Source organism: Oryctolagus cuniculus, chromosome 15 (genome assembly GCF_051225735.1).
Source record: "Oryctolagus cuniculus isolate XC-2025 breed Fujian yellow rabbit chromosome 15, ASM5122573v1, whole genome shotgun sequence".
Classification (NCBI taxonomy): domain Eukaryota; kingdom Metazoa; phylum Chordata; class Mammalia; order Lagomorpha; family Leporidae; genus Oryctolagus; species Oryctolagus cuniculus.
In genome coordinates, this window is record NC_142881.1 from 69,982,895 (window position 1) to 70,002,565 (window position 19,671).

General features: G+C 57.9%; 1 protein-coding gene across 3 annotated transcripts in view; it reads left to right on the plus strand.

Annotated features, from left to right (window-relative positions):
• ANXA11 (annexin A11) overlaps positions 1-19,671 on the plus strand; it is a 45,407-nt gene that overhangs the window by 17,613 nt on the left and 8,123 nt on the right. Inside the window, exons 1-10 of one of the 3 annotated variants that reach the window (XM_089313388.1) lie at positions 10,861-11,015; positions 11,281-11,340; positions 12,218-12,330; positions 13,542-13,931; positions 15,059-15,146; positions 15,306-15,400; positions 16,345-16,458; positions 18,542-18,632; positions 18,961-19,040; positions 19,497-19,553. In XM_089313388.1, coding sequence (XP_089169514.1) covers positions 11,289-11,340; positions 12,218-12,330; positions 13,542-13,931; positions 15,059-15,146; positions 15,306-15,400; positions 16,345-16,458; positions 18,542-18,632; positions 18,961-19,040; positions 19,497-19,553 — 1,080 coding nt within the window. In that variant the 5' untranslated portion in view covers positions 10,861-11,015; positions 11,281-11,288. 3 annotated transcript variants of the gene reach the window in all.

Here is a 19,671-nt window from a genome sequence, read left to right on the forward strand (position 1 = left end):
AGTAAAATTCGTGCGGCATAGCTGATAAATCTTGTGACCGTCCTGTGACATGTGTGGCCCTTGATGGGGGCGTGTGGGCTGTGCAAAGACGGGAAGCTGGCTTGGAGGGTGGGTGGGAGAGGGACCTGCTGAGAATCTGGGGACACATTGGAGCCAGAGCGGGTGATGTATAGGCTGCGTGGCCCAGGATGAGTGGCTCCCTGCCCTTTCTCCACCCGCATGAGGGGGGCGCTTAGAATTCCTCGTGGTCCCTGCCCGCTGAGCCATATGCAGGGTGCATTGCTCAGAATGTAGAACACCTCGGGGAGAAGGTGGGAGAAGCCGGGCTGGAATTTCCAGGGAGTAAGGGGCTTGAGAGCGAAGGGGGTAGATCCAGAGAAGCTCACACACCCCTGGGACTGTGGTCAGTTAGCATCAGCCCCTACCATTGTTCTGCTGGTCCATGCTGTGTCTCGCTAGTGGTCCTGGGAAAAGCCCCTTCTGAGCAGGCGGTGAAGCCGGGGACAGCTGCCCACTGCCCACGCGGATGCAGACCTGTTTCCTCCAGCAAACACAGCCACAGTTCCCCTTTTTGAGGTGTGTGTGTTTGCTTTGTTTCTTTTGGTTCTGTCCTAATCGGTTCCGGCTGTTGTTATGCAATGCCGTAAACCAGGAGGCTTACAAACAACAGACGTTTATTGCTCATGGCTCTATGGGTTGCACAAGCCTATGAGGGGTCGTGTGGATCAGGATTTCAACAAACGTTAAATTCACAGCGGGTCCTGACCACACCTTGGGCGTAGGGCTTGGGTCAGGTGCTTTCTCTGTTGCCACTGTGTCCACCATAAGAACCGCAATGTCTGCAGGGACCACCAGCTGAGACCGCATCGCGTGGCCGCTCAGGTGCCATTCAGAGGCGGGCACTGTATCCGTGTCCACCCTCTTCCTCTGTTGCTTGCTCCCCACATGGTTGGCACTTGCTGAAGTGTTGCCTCTCTGGGGAGCCCGCTGGGTGTGGGCATGGCTTCCGAGGGGAGCTCTCCTCCTGGTGAGGCACAGCCCAGGCCTGCAGAGAGCTGGGCAGGAGTGCAGCCAGAGATGGTCACACATGGAGGGCATGGTCCCCGCCCCCTCCCCACCTCAGCTCAGAGGACCTGGGCCCTCCTCCCAGGCAAGCTCCTCCCAACTCTGGCCTCCCGGCACCTTCAGCTTCTTGCCTCTGCTGCTTCCCCACTCCTGGAGACACCCAAGTGTGTGGAAGGGATGGACGGAGAACATCGCCATCATGCTTTCTCCATCACGAGGTTGGCAAATCCAGGGCAGCCTGAACCCATGTGCTCTGTGCCCACCCTTCCTCTCCCTCCACACTGTCCTGCCTGCCCCCTTCCGTGGTGCTCCCCACCCTTCCATGAGCCCCCACAGTTCTTATGCTGGGTATTGCCAAATGCCCTGGGGTCTTCTGTTAGGCATTTTGTATGGGGGAAATTGATATAATGAAAGGTTAAGTGACGATAATAAGAATAAACATATTGAAGTCTTGTTATTCCCATTTTACAGATGTGGAAAACTAAGGCCCAGAAAGGTTAAGAAACCTGCCCAAGGTCTTATGACTAATAAGGAGTAGAACTGGGATTTGAAGCTGGACATTCTGGCTTCATAGTCCATGTTCTTCTCCACCACCCTACACTGCTTTTAATAAAGTGCATAGATCAGACAATACCCCAGTATTTCTAAAAGCTCCAGCCTTGAAACAGGAGTTGCTGAGGCTGCTGCACTCTGTGGGGAAGCCAAGTGTCACAGAGAAAGCCCTGGGCCCTGGAGCCTGGCTTTGAATCCTGGCTCAGCCGTCTGAAACCTTGGAGGAGTTACTGAACCTCTTTGTGTCTCAGTCTCTTTCTAATCTGCGCTTTGGTATTGGCTTCATAGGGGTTTTGCAAGGTTAACTCCGTGTAAAGCACTTAGCACAAGGCCTGGCACCTAAACAGGAGCTGTCCCCACGCCCTGATAAGTTTGGGGAATTTGCGGATGGAGTTGAGCAGGCTCCTGTGTTGCAGGACTTCCCAGAGCTTTTGCAATGCCCCCTGTGCATTGACAGTTACCTGAACGGGCATGTGGAAGTTACAGTCTGGAGCTTAGGGTGGCATGTTAGCTGTAGACCCGCAGGGTTCACGACTTGCAAGATACTGGATTGGTATCAGAGTACACAGTTGTGTGGCACTGAGCTGCTTCTGCCAGCTCTGACCTGACCAGGATTAGCCTGGGGAGAGGGTGCAGGCTAGACCTGAGTAAGACTTCTGGGGGCAGTGGATGGTAGGAGAGCTCAGAAGTAAGGAGGTCTATGATGAAAATGAAACAGTGATGCCTGGAGAGAGTAGATAGTGCGCTCGGGCCCTGTAGCTGTGTGGCTGCCTCAAGCCAGGTGGGTCCTGCTCTATAGAAAGCCAGGGTGCAGAAATCCATTCTGAGGGGCTTCCCACCCTTGCGCAGAGCCGGGGGTTCATAAGTCTTATTATGCTGTTCCTTGCCGGGCACGTGCAGGCCAAATACTGTGCCCCCCTCCTTGATGCTTAAATGATCTTAAGAGGGACCAGCTTACAAAGCAGAAAGTTGAGGGCCAAGGATGTTAAACCACATGGCCAGGCCCACTCTGTAGCCACCAGCAAAGCAGGGGGCAGGCCCTGCCCACCCTCCATTCCTGTCGGTGAGCCGGGGAGATGGCCAGGGAGAGTAGTGACCAAGCCTGTGTTTGTGTTTGATCAGTGCCCTGGAAGATGACACTCCCAGGTGGTGGGGAGATCATCACCTGCCTCTCCGTAAGCCCATGGTCCAGGCCTGGGAAAGTCCGGCAGTGGCAGGGCCCCCTGGAGCATCCAGATGAGAGGAGTCAGCCCCCCAGGCCTGGCTGGCACAGTGGCTGCTTAACTTAGCGTCCCGGCTGTATTAGTTACATAAATCAATATGGATAGACATGTCGATATGTAAAGTTACTAAGAGGTACTGTACTGTCATTTAGAGATAGGAAAATGACAGGTGAATTAATAAACAATACCTGGGATCTGCTTCAGAATAATTCAGGGCAGAGGGTAGGATCTGGGTGAATCAGGATTGGCCTTGAGGCGATTATCCTGGTTAAGGTACTCTTCCGTTTTGTGTAGGTTCTCCATGATAAGACGTTGCCAACAATGTCAGTCATTATTAACCGGTGCTTCCTTTCTGTGGTTCACGCCTCGGAATTCCAAAGCCACTGTTCCTTGCGCGGTCTGCAAGGGCCAGCTCCTCCAGCTGACTCTGTGGGTTTTTTTGTTTGTTTGTTTGTTTTTTGTTTTGTTTTGTTTTGTTTTTTGACAGGCAGAGTGGACAGTGAGAGAGAGAGAGACAGAGAGAAAGGTCTTCCTTTGCAGTTGGTTCACCCTCCAATGGCCACCGCGGCCGGCGCGCTGCGGCCGGCACACCTTGCTGATCCGATGTCAGGAGCCAGGTGCTTCTCCTGGTCTCCCATGGGGTGCAGGGCCCAAGGACTTGGGCCATCCTCCACTGCACTCCCGGGCCATGGCAGAGAGCTGGCCTAGAAGAGGGGCAACCAGGACAGAACCCAGCACCCCGACCGGGACTAGAACCCGGTGTGCCGGCGCCGCAAGTGAAGGATTAGCCTAGTGAGCCGCGGCGCCGGCCGCCAGCTGACTCTGAACGTGTGTCTGTAGCAGAGTCTTCCTCCCCTGTAGCTGGGACAGAAGGGAAGTGATGAGGGCTGAGGCACAGAGGATTTTCTGGAACGTCCAGCCTTGAGAAGTGACCTCGGCAGAGCCCAGTTCCGAGCACACGGACAGCACACTCCCCTTCTGCCCTTGTTGGAGGGGTCTTAGGATTGTTTGACAAGGGCAGGACCAGCTGGGACCACCGCGCCAGCCCCACCTGCAGGCCCAGCTCTCTCTCTCTGGTGCGTTTGTGATGTGAGCAAGCGAGTTGGACATCAGATAATCTCCCAAGATTTTTGCCAGTATGAACACTATGTGAGTCTCCTGGAAGTCTAGAGTGTGGCGTAAAAGCTGAAAGAAGTCTGGTGCAAGAGGAAAGAGCTGGTGTCCTTGTCATACCCACCGGAACAAGCCAGCTTGAGGTAGGGTGGGCCTGGTCCCAGCCCATCTTTCTGGGCGAGATTCCCAGAATGGGGCTTTGTGAAATAGCATTTCTGTCCTGAGTTTTGGGCTGTGGCCACCCCGGCCTGCCCCATTCCCCTGGGGAGGCAGACTCAGCTGCTCCCAGGCAGTGTGTAGAGGGCATGAGCCACTCAGACTGGCTCAGGGATGAGTGTCCATCTCCCCCAAACAGTACCAGGGGCATGCCGGGTAGGAATGTGGATTGAAGGGAAAAAAACAAGACAGAAGCACCTCCCCTTCTTTTTGTTTCTATTTATTTTATTTATTTGAAAGGCAGAGTTAGAGAGGGAGAGAGAAAGAGAAAGTCTTCCATCCCTTGGCTCACTCCCCAAATGGCCGCAATGGCCAGAGCTGGACCCATCTGAAGCCAGGAGCCTGGAGCTGCATCCGGGTCTCCCACGAGGGTGCAGGGGCCCAAGCATTTGGGCCATCTTCTGCTTCCCCAGGCCACAGCAGAGAGCTGGATCGGGAGTGCAGCAGTGGGACTCCAACTGGCACCCATATGTGATCCTGGTGCTGTAGACCACCGTGCCAGCCCCTCTTGAGTTTTAAGAGCTTTTTGTTTTGATAAATAGTCCCTTTATCAAATGTGTGCACTACAAATATTAGTTTTCCATCCTGTGGCTTTTCTTCTATTTATTTTTTTTAAAGATGTATTTATTTATTTGAAAGACAGAGTTACAGAGGGAGGTAGAGCCAGAGAGAGAGGTCTTCCATTCCACTGGTTCATTCCCCTAATGACTGCAATGGCCACAGTTGAGCTGATCCGAAGCCAGGAACCAGGAGCTTCCCCTGGTCTCCCACTGGGTGCAGGGGCCCAAGGATTTGGGCCACCCTCTACTGCTTTCCTAGGCCATAACAGAGAGCTGGATCAGAAGAGGAGCAGTCAGGACTTGAACTGGCGCCCACATGGGATGCTGGCACTGCAGGCTGGAGTCTTAACCCACTGCGCCACAGCACTGGCCCCCTTCTCTTCTGTTTAAAAAAGTTTTTAAATAAGGATTATCTGAACTGTGTGGTTTAAACTCTGTATATAATTTTCCTGTGGGTACTTAAAAGCTAATATATGAGTGACTATTCCAGCCACCAGACTGGAAGGCCAGGGGAGAGGTTCATCCCAGCACAGCCTGCGCTCCTGCCCTTGCCTGCGTGGCTTGCTGCTGGGTGCCTCTCACCCATGCTTCTAGGCCTTTTCTCTCAGCCACAGTCTGGCGCAGGCCACGTTCCCGGGTGAGCCCTGTGCCGCCCTCCTGGGGAGGATTCTTCCGTACCTGTGCCAGGTCCGGCCTTGGCAACAACCTCTCCTCTTTCCTCTTCTGTGTCCCAGGAAGTCAGGCAGGACCCCAGCTGATGTGCTTAGCCTTGCCTCACTGCTGGCTGGGGCTGGGGCTGGATCCCCATCTCCCACTGCTGGCTCCCCGTTGGCTGACTGAGGGCATTGAGGCTCTTTTTTTTTTTTTTCTTCTGACAGGCAGAGTGGACAGTGAGAGAGAGAGACAGAGAGAAAGGTCTTCCTTTGCCGTTGGTTCACCCCCCATTTGCCGCCACGGCTGGCGCACCACGCTGATCCAAACCGGGAGCCAGGTGCTTCTCCTGGTCTCCTGTGGGGTGCAGGGCCCAAGGACTTAGGCCATAGCAGAGAGCTGGCCTGGAAGAGGGGCAACCGGGACAGAATCTGGCGCCATGACTGGGACTAGAACCTGGTGTGCTGGCACCGGAGGCGGAGGGTTAGCATTGAGGCTCTTGTTCTGGGCGGCTTTGCCTCTGGTCTGAACACAGCATCTCTAGATCCCTGCATTTGGGGGACTCTGGTTGGTGGCCTTGTGGGGCCTTTGCCATGTGAAGGTATACTTGTGTACCCTACAGGGAGCAGGCCCTTCCCCAGTCCCCGAGAGGCCCACAGGTAGGGCTGCTCCATCAGCAGTGTTACTGGGCTCTGGGGGACTGGGCTGTGTACTACATGTATATGTACTGTGTATTATACTGCAGACCCTGCCCAGCTGCCAGGGCCCTTGCTGAAGCAGGAGTTGGTCGTTGTTCTTATGAACAACAAAAGCTGAAGACGCAGCCACAGGGTGAGTAGGACAGAGCAGGTGGGCATCTCCGTGAAGGCCTGGGAGCCCAGTCCGCATTCCGAAGGGCGTTCTAGCGGTTTGGGGTGGGTGGGGTGCCTCCTGGGTGGAGGGCTTTGTGGGGGTGGAATTCCTAAAATTCCCTCCCGGAGCTTCCTAAGCCCCCTTGGGGAAGGACTGCTGAGAGTCCCCTAAGCTGGCCCCCAGGGAGAGGGCTGGGACCCGCCCACCCAGGTTGACTTCTGATATGTAAATACTGCTTTGTTACTGCTTTCCTTCCCTCTCAGACACACAAAAGGCCCATCGGTTGTTACTGAACAGGAACAAAACTTTAGCTTGTTTTTACGCTTTTCCTTACTCCGCCCTGCACAGAAACTCCCCCTTTTGTCTTTGGCCTCTCAGACACACCCGGGTTAATGTCTACCTGGTTACTGAGACGGGGTGACTGGGCCAAGGCCTCAGCGTTTGGGCGAGCTCTAAGCGGTGCTGCTCCAAGCATGGCCCCTGGCCACCTGGCATCAGCACCCGCTGGAAGTGTGCAGGCCCCAGACCCTCTGGTTTGGAGACTTGGGGAGGTGGGGTTGCAGTCTGGGCTTTAATGAGCCCAAGTGACTTTACGGCGGCACGAGGAGTCACAGGTGGATGAGACCGGGTGCACAGCTGCAGGGAGGTGTCCCCAGTGAGGAAGGAAGGGTGGCATTTGTGCCACAGCGCACCCGTGAGAGTCAGGACCAGCGGCCGGAAGTCCCCAGAGGCAGGTTTCTGAGAATTGGAACAGTCCCTAGGGAGGCCAGCTGCTGTCTTGTGCTGGGGGGACCTCCCCAGTGGGTCCCTGTATCCAAGTGATCAGAAGTGGGCAGAGAGCAGAGGACGTGCCCTGGCCTGTCGGGAGTCCTGGAGTCCCCCACGCACCCCTCCCTTCCCTCTTTGTTGAAGGCCAGGAGTACAGGGGCGTGGTCAGAGCTGCAGGGGGGAAGCTGATCTGTCAATCACTGTGTTCCCCTGGGTCCTGGGGAGTGAGGACTGGGCAGGGCTGGTGGGAGAAGGTGAGTTCCCTCGGAGACCAACCAAGCCAGGGGGATGGTAGCCCTGGGGTGCTGGCAACACTGTGACCTCGTTTGGGACAACACAGAAGGCAGAGATACCAAGTCCACTGGATACTCAGCAAATTGCTTACTTTTCAAAAAAGGGAGGAAGATTGTAGAATCAGAGTTGCTGACCCCGCCACCCCGTAGGGCGGGGGTTGTTGAGGAGGAGCGCTGCTGGTGCCGGGAGCCAGGCAGTCTGCTTGAAGGCTTGCTTTTCTCCCCGGACGTGTAGCCTGGGCCGGCTGTGGCAGACCCCTGATTAGAACTGGGGGAGTGTGCTGTCTTGGCAGAGCCGGGAGGGGCTCGCTCATCAGAGGCCTGTGCCCGCAGTGGCGCTTGGTGTCTGATGTCCACAGCTCTGGAGTGACCTTGGCTGTTTTGTCTCGGTTGCTTGGAAGAACACCAGCGCTGTGCTTGCCCGATGGGCCGGTATGCAGCAAAGCTGAGCAAGGGTGCTCAGACGTTCAGGCCACGGCCCCAGGAACCTTAGCAGAGAGGAGCAGGATCTGCCCAAGGCCTCCTGTGTGGATCCAGGGAGACAGGGAGTCCCTGGGGGAGGGGGAGAAGGGAGGCCAGGGGCCACCCTGCACTCTCCAGACCACACCTGGGGCCTTTGGTTCTGAAGAGAGCTCAGAGAAAGCGAGGAGCAGAGGCTACTCCAGGCAGGAAATGGTGTGGGGTGAGGCAGAGGGGAAAACTGGGCTGTGTGGAAGGGGTGTGCTGGGGAGAGGGAGACCCTGGGCCTGCAGCTGAGCAGAGTGACCATGGGCTGGGGAATGGGGAGCAGCCCCTGTGGGGCCCTCCAGGACAGAGCCCAGTGCCAAGGAAGCAGCTGAAGTCCCCAGGGCCCCCCCACCCCCCGCTGTGCGGGTGCAGCGAGAGCCAGCACCTTGTGTTAAGGCTGCGCTGGCCTGCGGTCCCTGCTCCGCGTGGGGCTGCCTGGGACTGAATGGACTCTGTGTGCGTTATTTTCATCCTGGAGAAGTGGCCGTGACCGAGAGGCAGGAGAGCTCACAAACCCCCATCCGAGTGCGGCCTTTTTTTAAACAGCTGTTTTATAATAGTGAACACACGCATGTGGCAGCAGTTCAAGGGCTGTGCCTAGGAAGGCTCTTCAAACAGTCCACGGCAGATGTGCATTTTTTAAAAACTATGCATGGATTTCCAAAAATATTTTGTATCAAAATAAACTTACCTCTTAGTTTCATTTTCCACAGACTTTTTGAACTGCCCTTTGTAAAGAGTAAACCTTGTTTTCAGCCCCAGTTGCCCCCGCCCCAGAAGCAACCAGTGCCACCCAGTTTCTTGTTTGTCCTTCCAGGCATGGTCTGTGAATGTGTGTGTACAAAATCTGCTTTGTATGTGTCTGGGTTGTTTTTTTTTATTTTTTTTTTCCCTCATTAATTTAGTGTGCACACAGTTCTGCCCCCTGGTTAATGATGAAGGTCACTTCACATCTCCTTATAAAGAACTGGCCAATTCTGAAAATAACCACAGAGCATCCGTTGTAGGAATCGGCTGTGGCTTCTTTCATAGCCTCCCTAGTGAAAGGTTAGAGTTTATTTAGTTTTTAAGGTTTACTTTTTTATTTGAAAGGCAGAATTAGAGAGAAAGGGAGAGACACAGAGAGAGAAAGAGAAAGAGATCTTCCGCCCTCTGGTTCACGCCCCAAATGGCTACAACGGCTGAGACTGAAGCCAGGAGCCAGGAACCCTATCTAGGTCTCCCAGGTGGGTGTGGGGGTTCAAATACTTGGGCCATCTGCTGCTGCTTTCCCAGATGCATTAGCAGGGAGCTGGATTGCAAGCTCAGAGTATCTGATATGGGATGTGGGGCTCTCAAGTGGCCACCAAACCTGCTGCACCACAGTGCCATTCCTGTTTGCTTTATCATGCAGAGTTTTTTTTTTTTTTAAGTTTTTTTTTTTTTATTTGTTTGAAAGTCAGAGTTACAGAGAACGAGAAAGAGAAAGAGGCAGGAAGACAGATTTTCCGTCTGCTAGTTCAGTTTCCAAATGGCTGCAGCAGCCAGGTCTGGGCCAGGCTGAAGCCAGGAGCCAGGAGCTACCTCCAGGTCTCCCACATGGGTGCAAGCACTTGGGCCGTCTTCGCTGCTTTCCTAGGTGCATCAGCAGGGAACGGGATCGGAAGTGGTGCAGCTGGGACAGGAGCTGGCGCCCACATGGGATACTGGCATCGCAGGCAGCAGCTTTACCCACTTTACCCACTACACCACATTGTCCCCTGGCATGAAGAATGTTTATGTCTTTGGGGTTTCGGGCTGCTTCTGCCGTTGAAATCTTCGGCCTGGCTTACATGTATTTGCTGTACTGATGCACACAGTGGGGTCCAGCTTTTTTCTTCCCCCTGCCTCGAAGGGATCAGGCCTTTTGGCCTTGTTCCTCTGAGCGGAGACAGGGAGCAGGGTGGGGCTCTGGTGCTGAAGGTCCTGCCCTGTGGTGCCTGCAGAGGGGAAGGGCACAGGAACCATCGCAGCTCCACCGGCTCTCCTGCGGGGCTGCGGGGCAATGCTCTTAGCAGAAGCCTCCTGACCGGTCTCTTTGCCGTCCCCTAGGCTGCCTCCTCCCTCCGAGGGCAGAAGGGTCAGTCCGAGGACAGGACCTGGAGGGCTATGTGCTGCTGACTCACCCAGCTTCAGGGAGATGCGTCTGGGAACCTCACCCAGGGTTCAGAAAGAGCCCTGCGAGGGAGGGGGTCCTCAGGCCCTGCTGTAGGTGCCCGTTCCGGCTCGCTGCAAGGCTCTACGATGCCACCTGAGTCCCCGTTGCTTTGCCCACAGTCACCTGGGGACCCACTGACCATGCCCACCGGCCTGAGCACCAGGCCCACCGTGAGGGCCCAAGCAGCTTCAGGAAGTCTCTGCAGCTTTCTGAGCCCCAGCGAGGCCCAGTGGATAGAGAGTCCCCCAGTGCAGTGGTTCTCAAAGTGGGGTCTTCAGATGCATGGCATCACCCAGGACCTTGTCCAAAATGCATATTCTGGTTTTACTGACCAGGAGGCCTGGGGCCTAGCGGTGTTTTCACAGCCCCTGCAGCCTGAGAGCCGGTGTATCAGGAGGAGCAGCTCCCTGGGGGGCAGCAGGTGATGGCTGAGAGGTCCCAGAGGTCTCCTCACACTCCCTCACCTGCCCGTGCGTGCTTCTGCCAGCTGCAGCCAACAGCTGCTGATTGCAGGAGTGAAGCCTGCAGGGTGGCTGGTGTCGCGGTGGGTGAGTGTCCCTCCTGGGCAGCTTGATTGGCATGAGGCGCTGCCGAAGCGTGTGTGTCCAGAGGACTTGGTGAGAGCCCATGTCCCAGCTGGCAGGAATGGGCTCTAGGCCTCTTTCCTTTCCCCTGCTGGCCTGCACTCACCGTCTCTGGGCTGCAGCAGCCTCATCTGCAGAAACAGGACAGTGTTGCCTCATTTGCCCATCCCAGGCCCTGCACCCAGAAGCCCTCCCCAGGGCCCCTGTTTCTGGGAGCCCTTGCCTGAGGGACCAGAGGTTGGAGAATGGAGAGTGCATGGGTCAGGTCCCGCATGGGGGGCTGTCGGTGTCTCTGCACAGGGAGATGGGGCTTGCTGCCTTCTCCTGTTGCCAGGTGGCTGGTGATAAGGACATGGGAGGGGAAGGTAAATAAATACAGACCCGGAGCCCTGAGAGAGAGGCAGTGAGGCTGGAGAACAGGTCCAGACACACACACCGCACCTGTGGCAGCAGAGGTGAGGACAAAGCTCAGGTGAGAGCCCGCAGGCCCGTGGCCTTTGGGTCCTGCTGTAGCTGTGGGGCAGGCAGCACGCACATCCCGGCTCTAGCTGCAGGCCCTGTGCGTGGAGGGTGGACCTGGCTTGCCACAGCCGGGCCTGATGCAACTTCTCTTGCAGAGGCCCCCAGCTGTGGTTGGTCTCACCTTCCTGCGAAGCTCCCACCAGTAAGCCTGGCGAGAGGCCTGGTGGGGCCTGAGTGTGTTTTCCTTTTCCCTTCCAGATCCAGCCATGAGCTACCCTGGCTATCCCCCGCCCCCAGGTGGCTACCCACCAGCACCAGGTAAGAGGGTCTGCGGGCTGGCGGGGGGTGACCGCTCCTCTCTGCCCAGTGGCCAGGGGTGGAGAGAGCGTGAAGTGCCGTGTGCTCACTGCCAGCCTCCCCACTGTGGCACACCCAGGGAGAGGGCAGCACGAGAGAGAGCACTGGGTGGGGGAGGAGCCGGAGAGGCTGGGTTTGAGTGACCCAGTGTGGGAGGTGGTTGGCTGAGAGGAGTGGGCCGATGCCTTTCTCTGTAAACTGGCTTTGAGGATCTCCCCCTCGCTGGGCCGTCCCAGATGCTAATGCAATGTCTGGTCTAGCCTCTGGCGTGCTGTGCTGTCCCCTACCCTGTGCTCCCGGAGCATGCTGTGTGGCAGGAGGAAGTGGAGGCAGATGCTGAGGGTCACATGTCACTTGCTGCAGCTTGAGTGACAGAGTGAGGCTGTATCCCCCTGTCAGGTGATCAGAACCCAGCCAGGGCAGTGGCACGTCACTTTAGGCCCCTCCTCTTTGTCCTGAAATGAGATTTGGTCTCCTTGGTGGGAAAGGAAATGGGAGAGCTCCTGGGACAAGGGGCGGACAAGTGCATTCCAGGCTGGTCACCCTGAGGGCGCCTGAGCTGTGCTGCCCCCGCCCCTGCCCTTCCACTCTGTTAAGGTGAGCTTGGGAGGGCAGCGCCCCCCGCCCCGCCAGGTCCGGTCTCCCTAACGCTCCACAGAGCATCCTGGAGGTGTTTGCCGAACCTGCCCGCCTCCCTAGGAAGAGGGGACGGCTTCCTCTTCTTGCTCTGTCTGTCTGTCTCACCCTAGCGCTGTGTGTGGCTTGCTGAGCGTCCGGGAGTCTGCACCTCTGCCTGCCCCTGTCCCCATTTGGCTAAAGGTCTTGGTGTTGATTTCAGGTGGCGGTGCCTGGGGAGGCGCCGGCTACCCTCCGCCCAGCATGCCCCCCATCGGGCTGGACAACGTGGCCAACTACGCAGGGCAGTTCAACCAGGACTACCTCTCGGGAATGGTGAGTCCGCAGCTGCATGGCCAGAGGGACCGGGCTGCTGGCTGCCTGTGGCTCAGAGGATCTGTGTGTGTCCACCGTGTCGGGCTGTGTCTTAGGACAGGAGGGTTTTCATCAGGGCACTGCCACCTTCTCTGCCCGCCTCTGGGAAAGGGGAGGACCTTGACCCCACGGTCCCTCAGGTTCTTCATAGCTCCGAGGGATTGGGCGGGGCGGGGGGTGGTCAGGGTGTGCTTCCAGGAAATGTTTGCCAGGCACCTTCTTCATGTGCCTCAGCTCAGGTCTAAGAGGGAGGTGAGGGTGTGTCCGTGTGTGCTGTGCACGCGTGTCTGTGTGTGCGTCTGAATGGCTGTCCTGGGCAGGCCTGGATGGGAGTAAGTAGCTTGGTTGTAAGGTAGCTTGGCCAGACGTGCTATGTTCATTTGTTGTTTTGCTGATAATACATTTTTGTAATCTGAAAGCAAATGTATGCTTAATGGAAACAGTGCAGCCAAAACACACCCTAACATGTGCCAGACTGGTTATAGGCACTAGGGACAAGTGAGTAAAACAAACGCCAGTCTCTGCCCGGGTGCACTTAGCGTCTCATGGGGGGGAGACACAATAAGAATAGGTGGACGACGTGGCACTCCGGAAAGTGTGGGTGCTGGAGAAATGACAGGAGCAGGGTGAAGGGGTCAAGTGTGGGTGGGATTTTAGGTTGGGGGGATCAAGGGGACATTTGAGCCCAGATCTGAGGCAGGGGAGGGATGTGCTGCTTGAATGTCGGGGGACCCCCAGACCTTGAAGTGCCCTTGGACTTGGGACAGTGAGGAGATATGTGTGGCTGAAGGCGAAGAGGGCTAAGCTGAGATCCAAGGGTTGGGGTCTTGCAATGCATAGGAGGTATCATAAGGACCCCAGCTTTGATTCTGGGTGGGGGCAAATCCACCTGCCTGTGGCTGCTCCACTTACTGCTGCATGGCTGGGGGTGAGCATGTGTGTCTCTGAGCCCATTTCATCCTGTGGGAAGTGGGGGGATGTGACTCCTTCTGTCACAATGCAGGTGCCAGGAGGCTGCGGCTGCTGAGGGGTGAAATGAGCCCGGCACACGCAGGGCCTGCAATGGCGCTGGGCCCTGTGCAGGCAGTGCCGCGGGTCAGCTCTGGGAGTCCACAGTGGACTTGGCTCGGGGAAGGGGCCCTGGCCCTGAGGCTCTGCTTTGTGTGTTTCAGGCGGCCAACATGTCTGGGACGTTTGGAGGAGCCAACGTGCCACCAAACCTGTACCCTGGCGCCCCCGGGGGTGGTTACCCTCCCGTCCCCCCTGGGGGCTTCGGGCAGCCCCCTCCCACCCAGCCGTCGGTCCCACCATATGGAGTGTACCCACCCCCTGGAGGAAATCCGCCCTCTGGGGTGCCCTCCTACCCTCCATTCCCAGGGGCCCCCGTGCCAGGCCAGCCCATGCCACCTCCTGGACACCAGCCCCCAGGGCCCTACCCTGGGCAGCCACCAGTGACCTACCCTGGGCAGTCTCCAGTGCCACCGCCTGGGCAGCAGCCGATGCCAAGCTATCCAGGATACCCGGGGTCCGGGACCGTCACTCCTGCTGTGCCCCCAGTCCAGGTGAGTGCTGTCTGGGTCTAGGCCCCAAAGGCGGAGACGTGGCGGAGGAGGCGGGGGACTTGGAGCTATAACCTCTTATTTTCATAAAGGCTGTCACTCTGTCCCAGTTACTCTTCCTTGGGTAGCTTTCTTTCAGTCTGAGGGAGCTTCCCTGCCCCTGTCCTCCCTGTTTGCCTGCTGGGGGCCCTGTGTCACTGCTGCCTGCCCAGTGTGTGATAGGAGCCACCAGGCCACTGGTCTCAAGGCATATGCCCAGTGGCTCCCTGTCTGCAGTGCCCTCGTACTGTTCTCCCAGACAGGTTTTGGAAGATTGTTAAATTCTTAAAAGGAAAAGGGTTGGCAGTTCCTCCCGGGTTGATCTTGGCTCATGTCGGAGAACTGCTCCTGTTTGCAGAGCCGAGAATTCATTGTCATGGTTACATGGCCAGCACTGCCCAGCACTGAGCTGTGGTATGTGCTGGGTGACTATTTTAGACAGAGGGACCCCTCTCCTCTACTCCACCCCCTGCACTGTCCTCCGCCCTCCCTCTCTTATCATTTCTCTGAGCTTATCTCTAACTGTATTTATTATCACCAGCTTGTACTAGTCACCAGGAGACACCTGCCAGGGGACAATTTAGCCTGATGTGTCCAAGTTGGCTGGGGTTTGCAGGCGGTCAGAGTCTAGAGATCAGAGCCAAGGGGCTGGCCCTTGTCCAGGAGTAGTGGGGCTGCTGTGTGCTGTAGGGCAGGGTGGGTGCCTGCACCCCCTGAGGGTACCGGCCCATCAGCACTGCTCATGGGGGCTGTGCTGCGGAGGTGTGTCGGGAAAAGCCGATGGCTCATGTTCCCAGGTCCCACATTTCGCCAAGATCTGGCCCCCAGCCCTGGACGACCTGGGTGTAGGGCAGATTGTCAGCATCAGGACCCGGCTGTAGGTGGGCTCCTGGCCCTGGCAGCCAGGCAGAAGCTTCCGTACCAGAACGCCAGGACAGACCACGGTCAGGTTAGGCAGACTCTGTGTGGAGGGCTCTGTGTCGTCAGTTGCCGGCCCCCTCAGGCCTTTGTCCGAGTCTGGGAGTGCAGCAGCTTTGCATCTGGGGCAGCGACATGCAGGTCATTTGACCCGTGACTGTTTGCCCCAGTAGTTTGGAAACCGAGGCACCATCACAGATGCATCCGGCTTTGACCCCCTGCGAGACGCCGAGGTCCTTCGGAAGGCCATGAAAGGCTTTGGTAAGAGACTCCTGGTGGCTCAGACCGTAGCCCCCCTGCCTGGTTCCCCAGGCCGCTTCTAGTGGCTTTCTGGGCTGGGGTGGCTCCCACTGGTGATGGGAGGAAAGGTGTGCCCAGGCCAGGAAAGCCTACACCCGCAGCCCTGCTCCCCTCCCCCAGGGACGGATGAGCAGGCCATCATCGACTGCCTGGGGAGCCGCTCCAACAAGCAGCGGCAGCAGATCCTCCTGTCCTTCAAGACAGCTTACGGCAAGGTGAGTGCTGGGGGACGTGGGAGGGCGGCGAGCCTTGGTCCTCCCAGGCCAGGCTCTCCACTGCCAACACGGCTCTCCTCACCCCTGCTTTTCCCTGGGGTGGACCATGAGCTGCATTAGGGTATATCCTGCTGCCCGACCAGCTGGTGGCCTCCCCGATGCTGGCACCTGTTAGATGTGAAATGTGAAAGAGTCCCCAAGGACATCTCTAGTCTTTGGGATATTGAGTTTTGGGGACAGGTTCCCGGATGTCTGTCTTCTGGCCCTGTTCAAGTTAAGCCCCCTGCTCATGGGGACTGAGCACACAGCTTTCGTGCCCCCCCCTCCCACCCACACTCAGCCTCCCCTCACTTTCACTCTTCAAGACTACCAGGGAGTGCAGTGGAGGATGGCCCAAGTGCTTGGGCCCTGCACCCCATGGGAGGCCAGGAGAAGCACCTGGCTCCTGGCTTCGGATCAGCACAGTGCGCCAGCCGCAGCGGCCATTAGAGGGTGAATCAATGGCAAAGGAAGACCTTTCTCTCTCTCTCTCTCTCACTGTCCACTCTGCCTGTCAAAAACACACACACACACACACACACACACACACACACAAAAACTACCCAGGAGGCTGAGCTGACGGGTGATCTTCCAAGGAAAAGGCTTTAATGTGCCACACACATGGCGGGGTGTGTGTGTGTGTACATTTTGAATTTTTGGGTTTGAATCCTAGAAGCTGAAAATGGGGTAAATCCTGAACAGGTGAGTGTTCCAGCCCAGGGCTTCCCAAACTGCAGTGTGCTGTGGGCTGCTTTGGCTTGGCAGGTCCAGGCTGGGGCCCGAGCGAGGCCTTTCTCAGGCACCCCCGTGCTGCTGGACCTCCGATCTGGGGTGTTGTTTAGATTTCATCACCTTCTGTGGTTCCTAAAACAGGCTCCTCTTTGTTTATTTCAATTCCCGATCAGGATTTGATCAAAGATCTGAAATCCGAGCTGTCAGGAAACTTTGAGAAGACCATCTTGGCGCTGATGAAGACCCCAATCCTTTTTGACGCTTATGAGATAAAGGAAGCCATCAAGGTGTGTGTGTGTGTGTGTGTGTGTGGACACACAGCCCAGGAGGAGGCCTGCATGGTGTGGTACAGCTTACTCATCAGCTCCTGCCTCTCCTGGGTTAGAGCCCGCGTGCTGGAGAAAGGGGCGTTTTCCCGAGAGGCGGATAACTCGCCGGTTGTCATCAGAGGGCACCTGCGCCCCGCTCCGTGTCTGGACGGTGGGAGCTGGGCTGTGGAGGAAGCTAGTGGTGGGGGCGGGGTGAGCTGAGGAGGTGCAGGAGGCCGTGGTTGGTGTCTTCGTTCATTCAGACCCTGTGGTCAGCAAATAGCAGAATTGTGCTTGAGGAGCGTAGGCGAAACAGAGGTGAAGGCGTGGTTGTGAGGACCGCGAGGCCCGGCAGGGAGAGGGCCGGGAGCAGGGGCCGCAGAGGCTGCGGGAGCAGAGCCGGGCAGGGCTGCCCCCCGTCTGCGTTCTTCTCTCGCCTGCTCCTGTGCTTTCTCTTCCATGCTGCTTCCAGCAGGCCTCGCCCCTGTCAGATCCAGCCATACAGGAGCCCAGCCGTCCCTGTCCTCACCCCTGTCAGATCCAGCCACACAGGAGCCCAGCCGTCCCTGTCCTCGCCCCTGTCAGATCCAGCCATACAGGAGCCCAGCCGTCCCTGTCCTCGCCCCTGTCAGATCCAACCATACAGGAGCCCAGCCGTCCCTGTCCTCGCCCCTGTCAGATCCAACCATACAGGAGCCCAGCCGTCCCTGTCCTCGCCCCTGTCAGATCCAACCACACAGGAGCCCAGCCGTCCCTGTCCTCGCCCCTGTCAGATCCAGCCACACAGGAGCCCAGCCGTCCCTGTCCTCGCCCCTGTCAGATCCAGCCATACAGGAGCCCAGCTGTCCCTGTCCTCGCCCCTGTCAGATCCAACCACACGGGAGCCCAGCCGTCCCTGTCCTCGCCCCTGTCAGATCCAGCCATACAGGAGCCCAGCCGCCCCTGTCCTCGCCCCTGTCAGATCCAACCATACAGGAGCCCAGCCGTCCCTGTCCAGATTGCAAATGGGGGCAGCTTCTGATTGGCTTAGCCTGGGCTCCCTGTGGCCCCCTACCCCCCGGGGGTGAGTCCTCTCCATCCCGTGCAGTGCTCGGGCTCTGCACGGGGCTCCTGTGTGTGCAGCCCGTACCTCAGAAGGATCTGTGCCCGCAGGCCTAGGAGGCACTGCGTAGAAGGGCAGAGAGCTCGGTGTGTGGCCTGGCACAGGGAACACTGTGCATAGATGCACCTGCATACTCCATCCTAGGGAGGGGGCCAGGAGGCAACTGGGGAGGGCCACAGCCTGGGCCGCCCCCAGCAGCTTTGGGTGGTGATAAACAGCACAGGCTTGGGTGGGCTTGGCTGTTGCTAAGCAGCTGTGTGTCCTTGAGCATCTGTGGTGGGAGCAGGGGATGCTCTCAGGGTGTGGAGAGCGCTGGATAATGCTTCAGCCCTTTGTAAACGGCAGATGGTTGACCCTCGTGGCGGGAGTCATCGTCAAACAGCTGCCGGTGCGTGGGGCTTCCTGCCTGGCCTGCGCTGGGTGCTCCACCCACGTTAACTAATTTAATTCTTCCCTGTGAGCTCGACACCCCACCACTCCCATTCTGTAGACAAGGAGCCTGAGGCACAGAGAGGTTCAGTAACGTGCACAAGATCACACAGCTGATAAGCTGCGGAGCCAAGGGTCAGGCCGGCACAGAGCCAGGCTGCTGGCCTGGTCCTGTGCCTCCTGCCACCCCTGGCCTGGTCATTCCTGCTGTCCTCGTGGTTATTGCCTTCTCACAGGTGTCTCCAGACTCCCTCGGTCCCCCTGGGGACTGTCACTGTTCTCCATGTCCACTCCATGTCTCACCTTTAACCCATTGTCTTAGTTGTGTGTCTTCTCACGGGCGGAACTAGAATAAACAGACCATGGGCGATCCCCGCTGGTGACCCTTGTCCCCGTCGTCCAGGCTGGGGAGCCGCACGCTGGGTGCGTCTGTGCTGGGGGCCCCTCCTGCCGGAGCACCTGCCGTCTTTGCTGGGTGTGGGTGAGGGCATGGTGCCAAGCGTGGGGTTTGTTGTGTTCTCTGCGTGGCAGGGGGCTGGCACCGATGAAGCCTGCCTGATCGAGATCCTCGCTTCCCGCAGCAATGAGCACATCCGGGAACTGAACAAAGCCTATAAGACAGGTTAGGCTGCCCTGGGCCCTGGGCCGGCCGCGGTCCCTCTGCTTTCTCTGCCTTGGACTCACCTCTGTCCTATCACTCCATTTCCTGCCACTCCCAACATGCTGAGCTTTGGCCTAAGACCTGCCCCAGCCTGCAGGTGACTAAGGTGGGGGAGACCCGGGGAAACCCTCTTGGGTGTGTTTGAGGCCAAGCCAGAGCAACCAGGTCAGGACGGAGGTCATCGGCCTGGTCATTCCTGGAGGGCCGCCTGGGCCCTGGGCCCTGCCCTGGCTGGCGCCCACTGCTGCCTGTGTAAGCAGCAGGCCGCTCCTTGCTGTCTCCTTGTCAGAATTCAAGAAGACCCTGGAGGAAGCCATTCGGAGCGACACGTCGGGGCACTTCCAGCGGCTCCTCATCTCCCTCTCCCAGGTACCTCCCCATTGCAGGGTCCACACCAGCCATGCCTGCACACACCACCGTGAGGAGGGGGCAGAGGAAGTCCTTACTGATACCACTTGTGGGCGGGCGGAGGCTTCACGGGCTGGGAGGAGATGGCTGGCACGCGGGTGTGCCCGGCGAGGCAGAGCTCCGCTGGAGAGGGGGAGGGGTGCAACCTCCCTCCGCTGCCCGGGCCCGCGCTTCAACTTAGCACGTGTGACCAGACTCGCCGGGAACGCGGGGAACTTTCAGGAAAGTGAGTGGAGAGGCAGAACCGGAAGTTCCTGTGCGTGGGGCGTCCGGGGAAACCCGATGGAGGCACAGGCTGAGGTCATTTCTCACCGCAGAGCTTACTTAGGGCTGTGGGGGCACAGGAGGCAGCAGTGGAGAGGAGGGGGATGCGCCCTCCAAGGAGGGGCCTTGCTCAGCCAGCCTGCTTCCTTTCAGGGAAACCGGGATGAAAGCACAAACGTGGACATGTCCCTCGTCCAGCGAGATGTCCAGGTGAGTGTGAGGCCGGGCCAGGAACCCGGCCCGAGCTTCCGAAGCCAGGGTGTCCCCCACTTTCCTGCTTCCCAAGAGAGGTACTGTGCGGTGTGAGGAGCAGCAGCAGGGAGTTTCA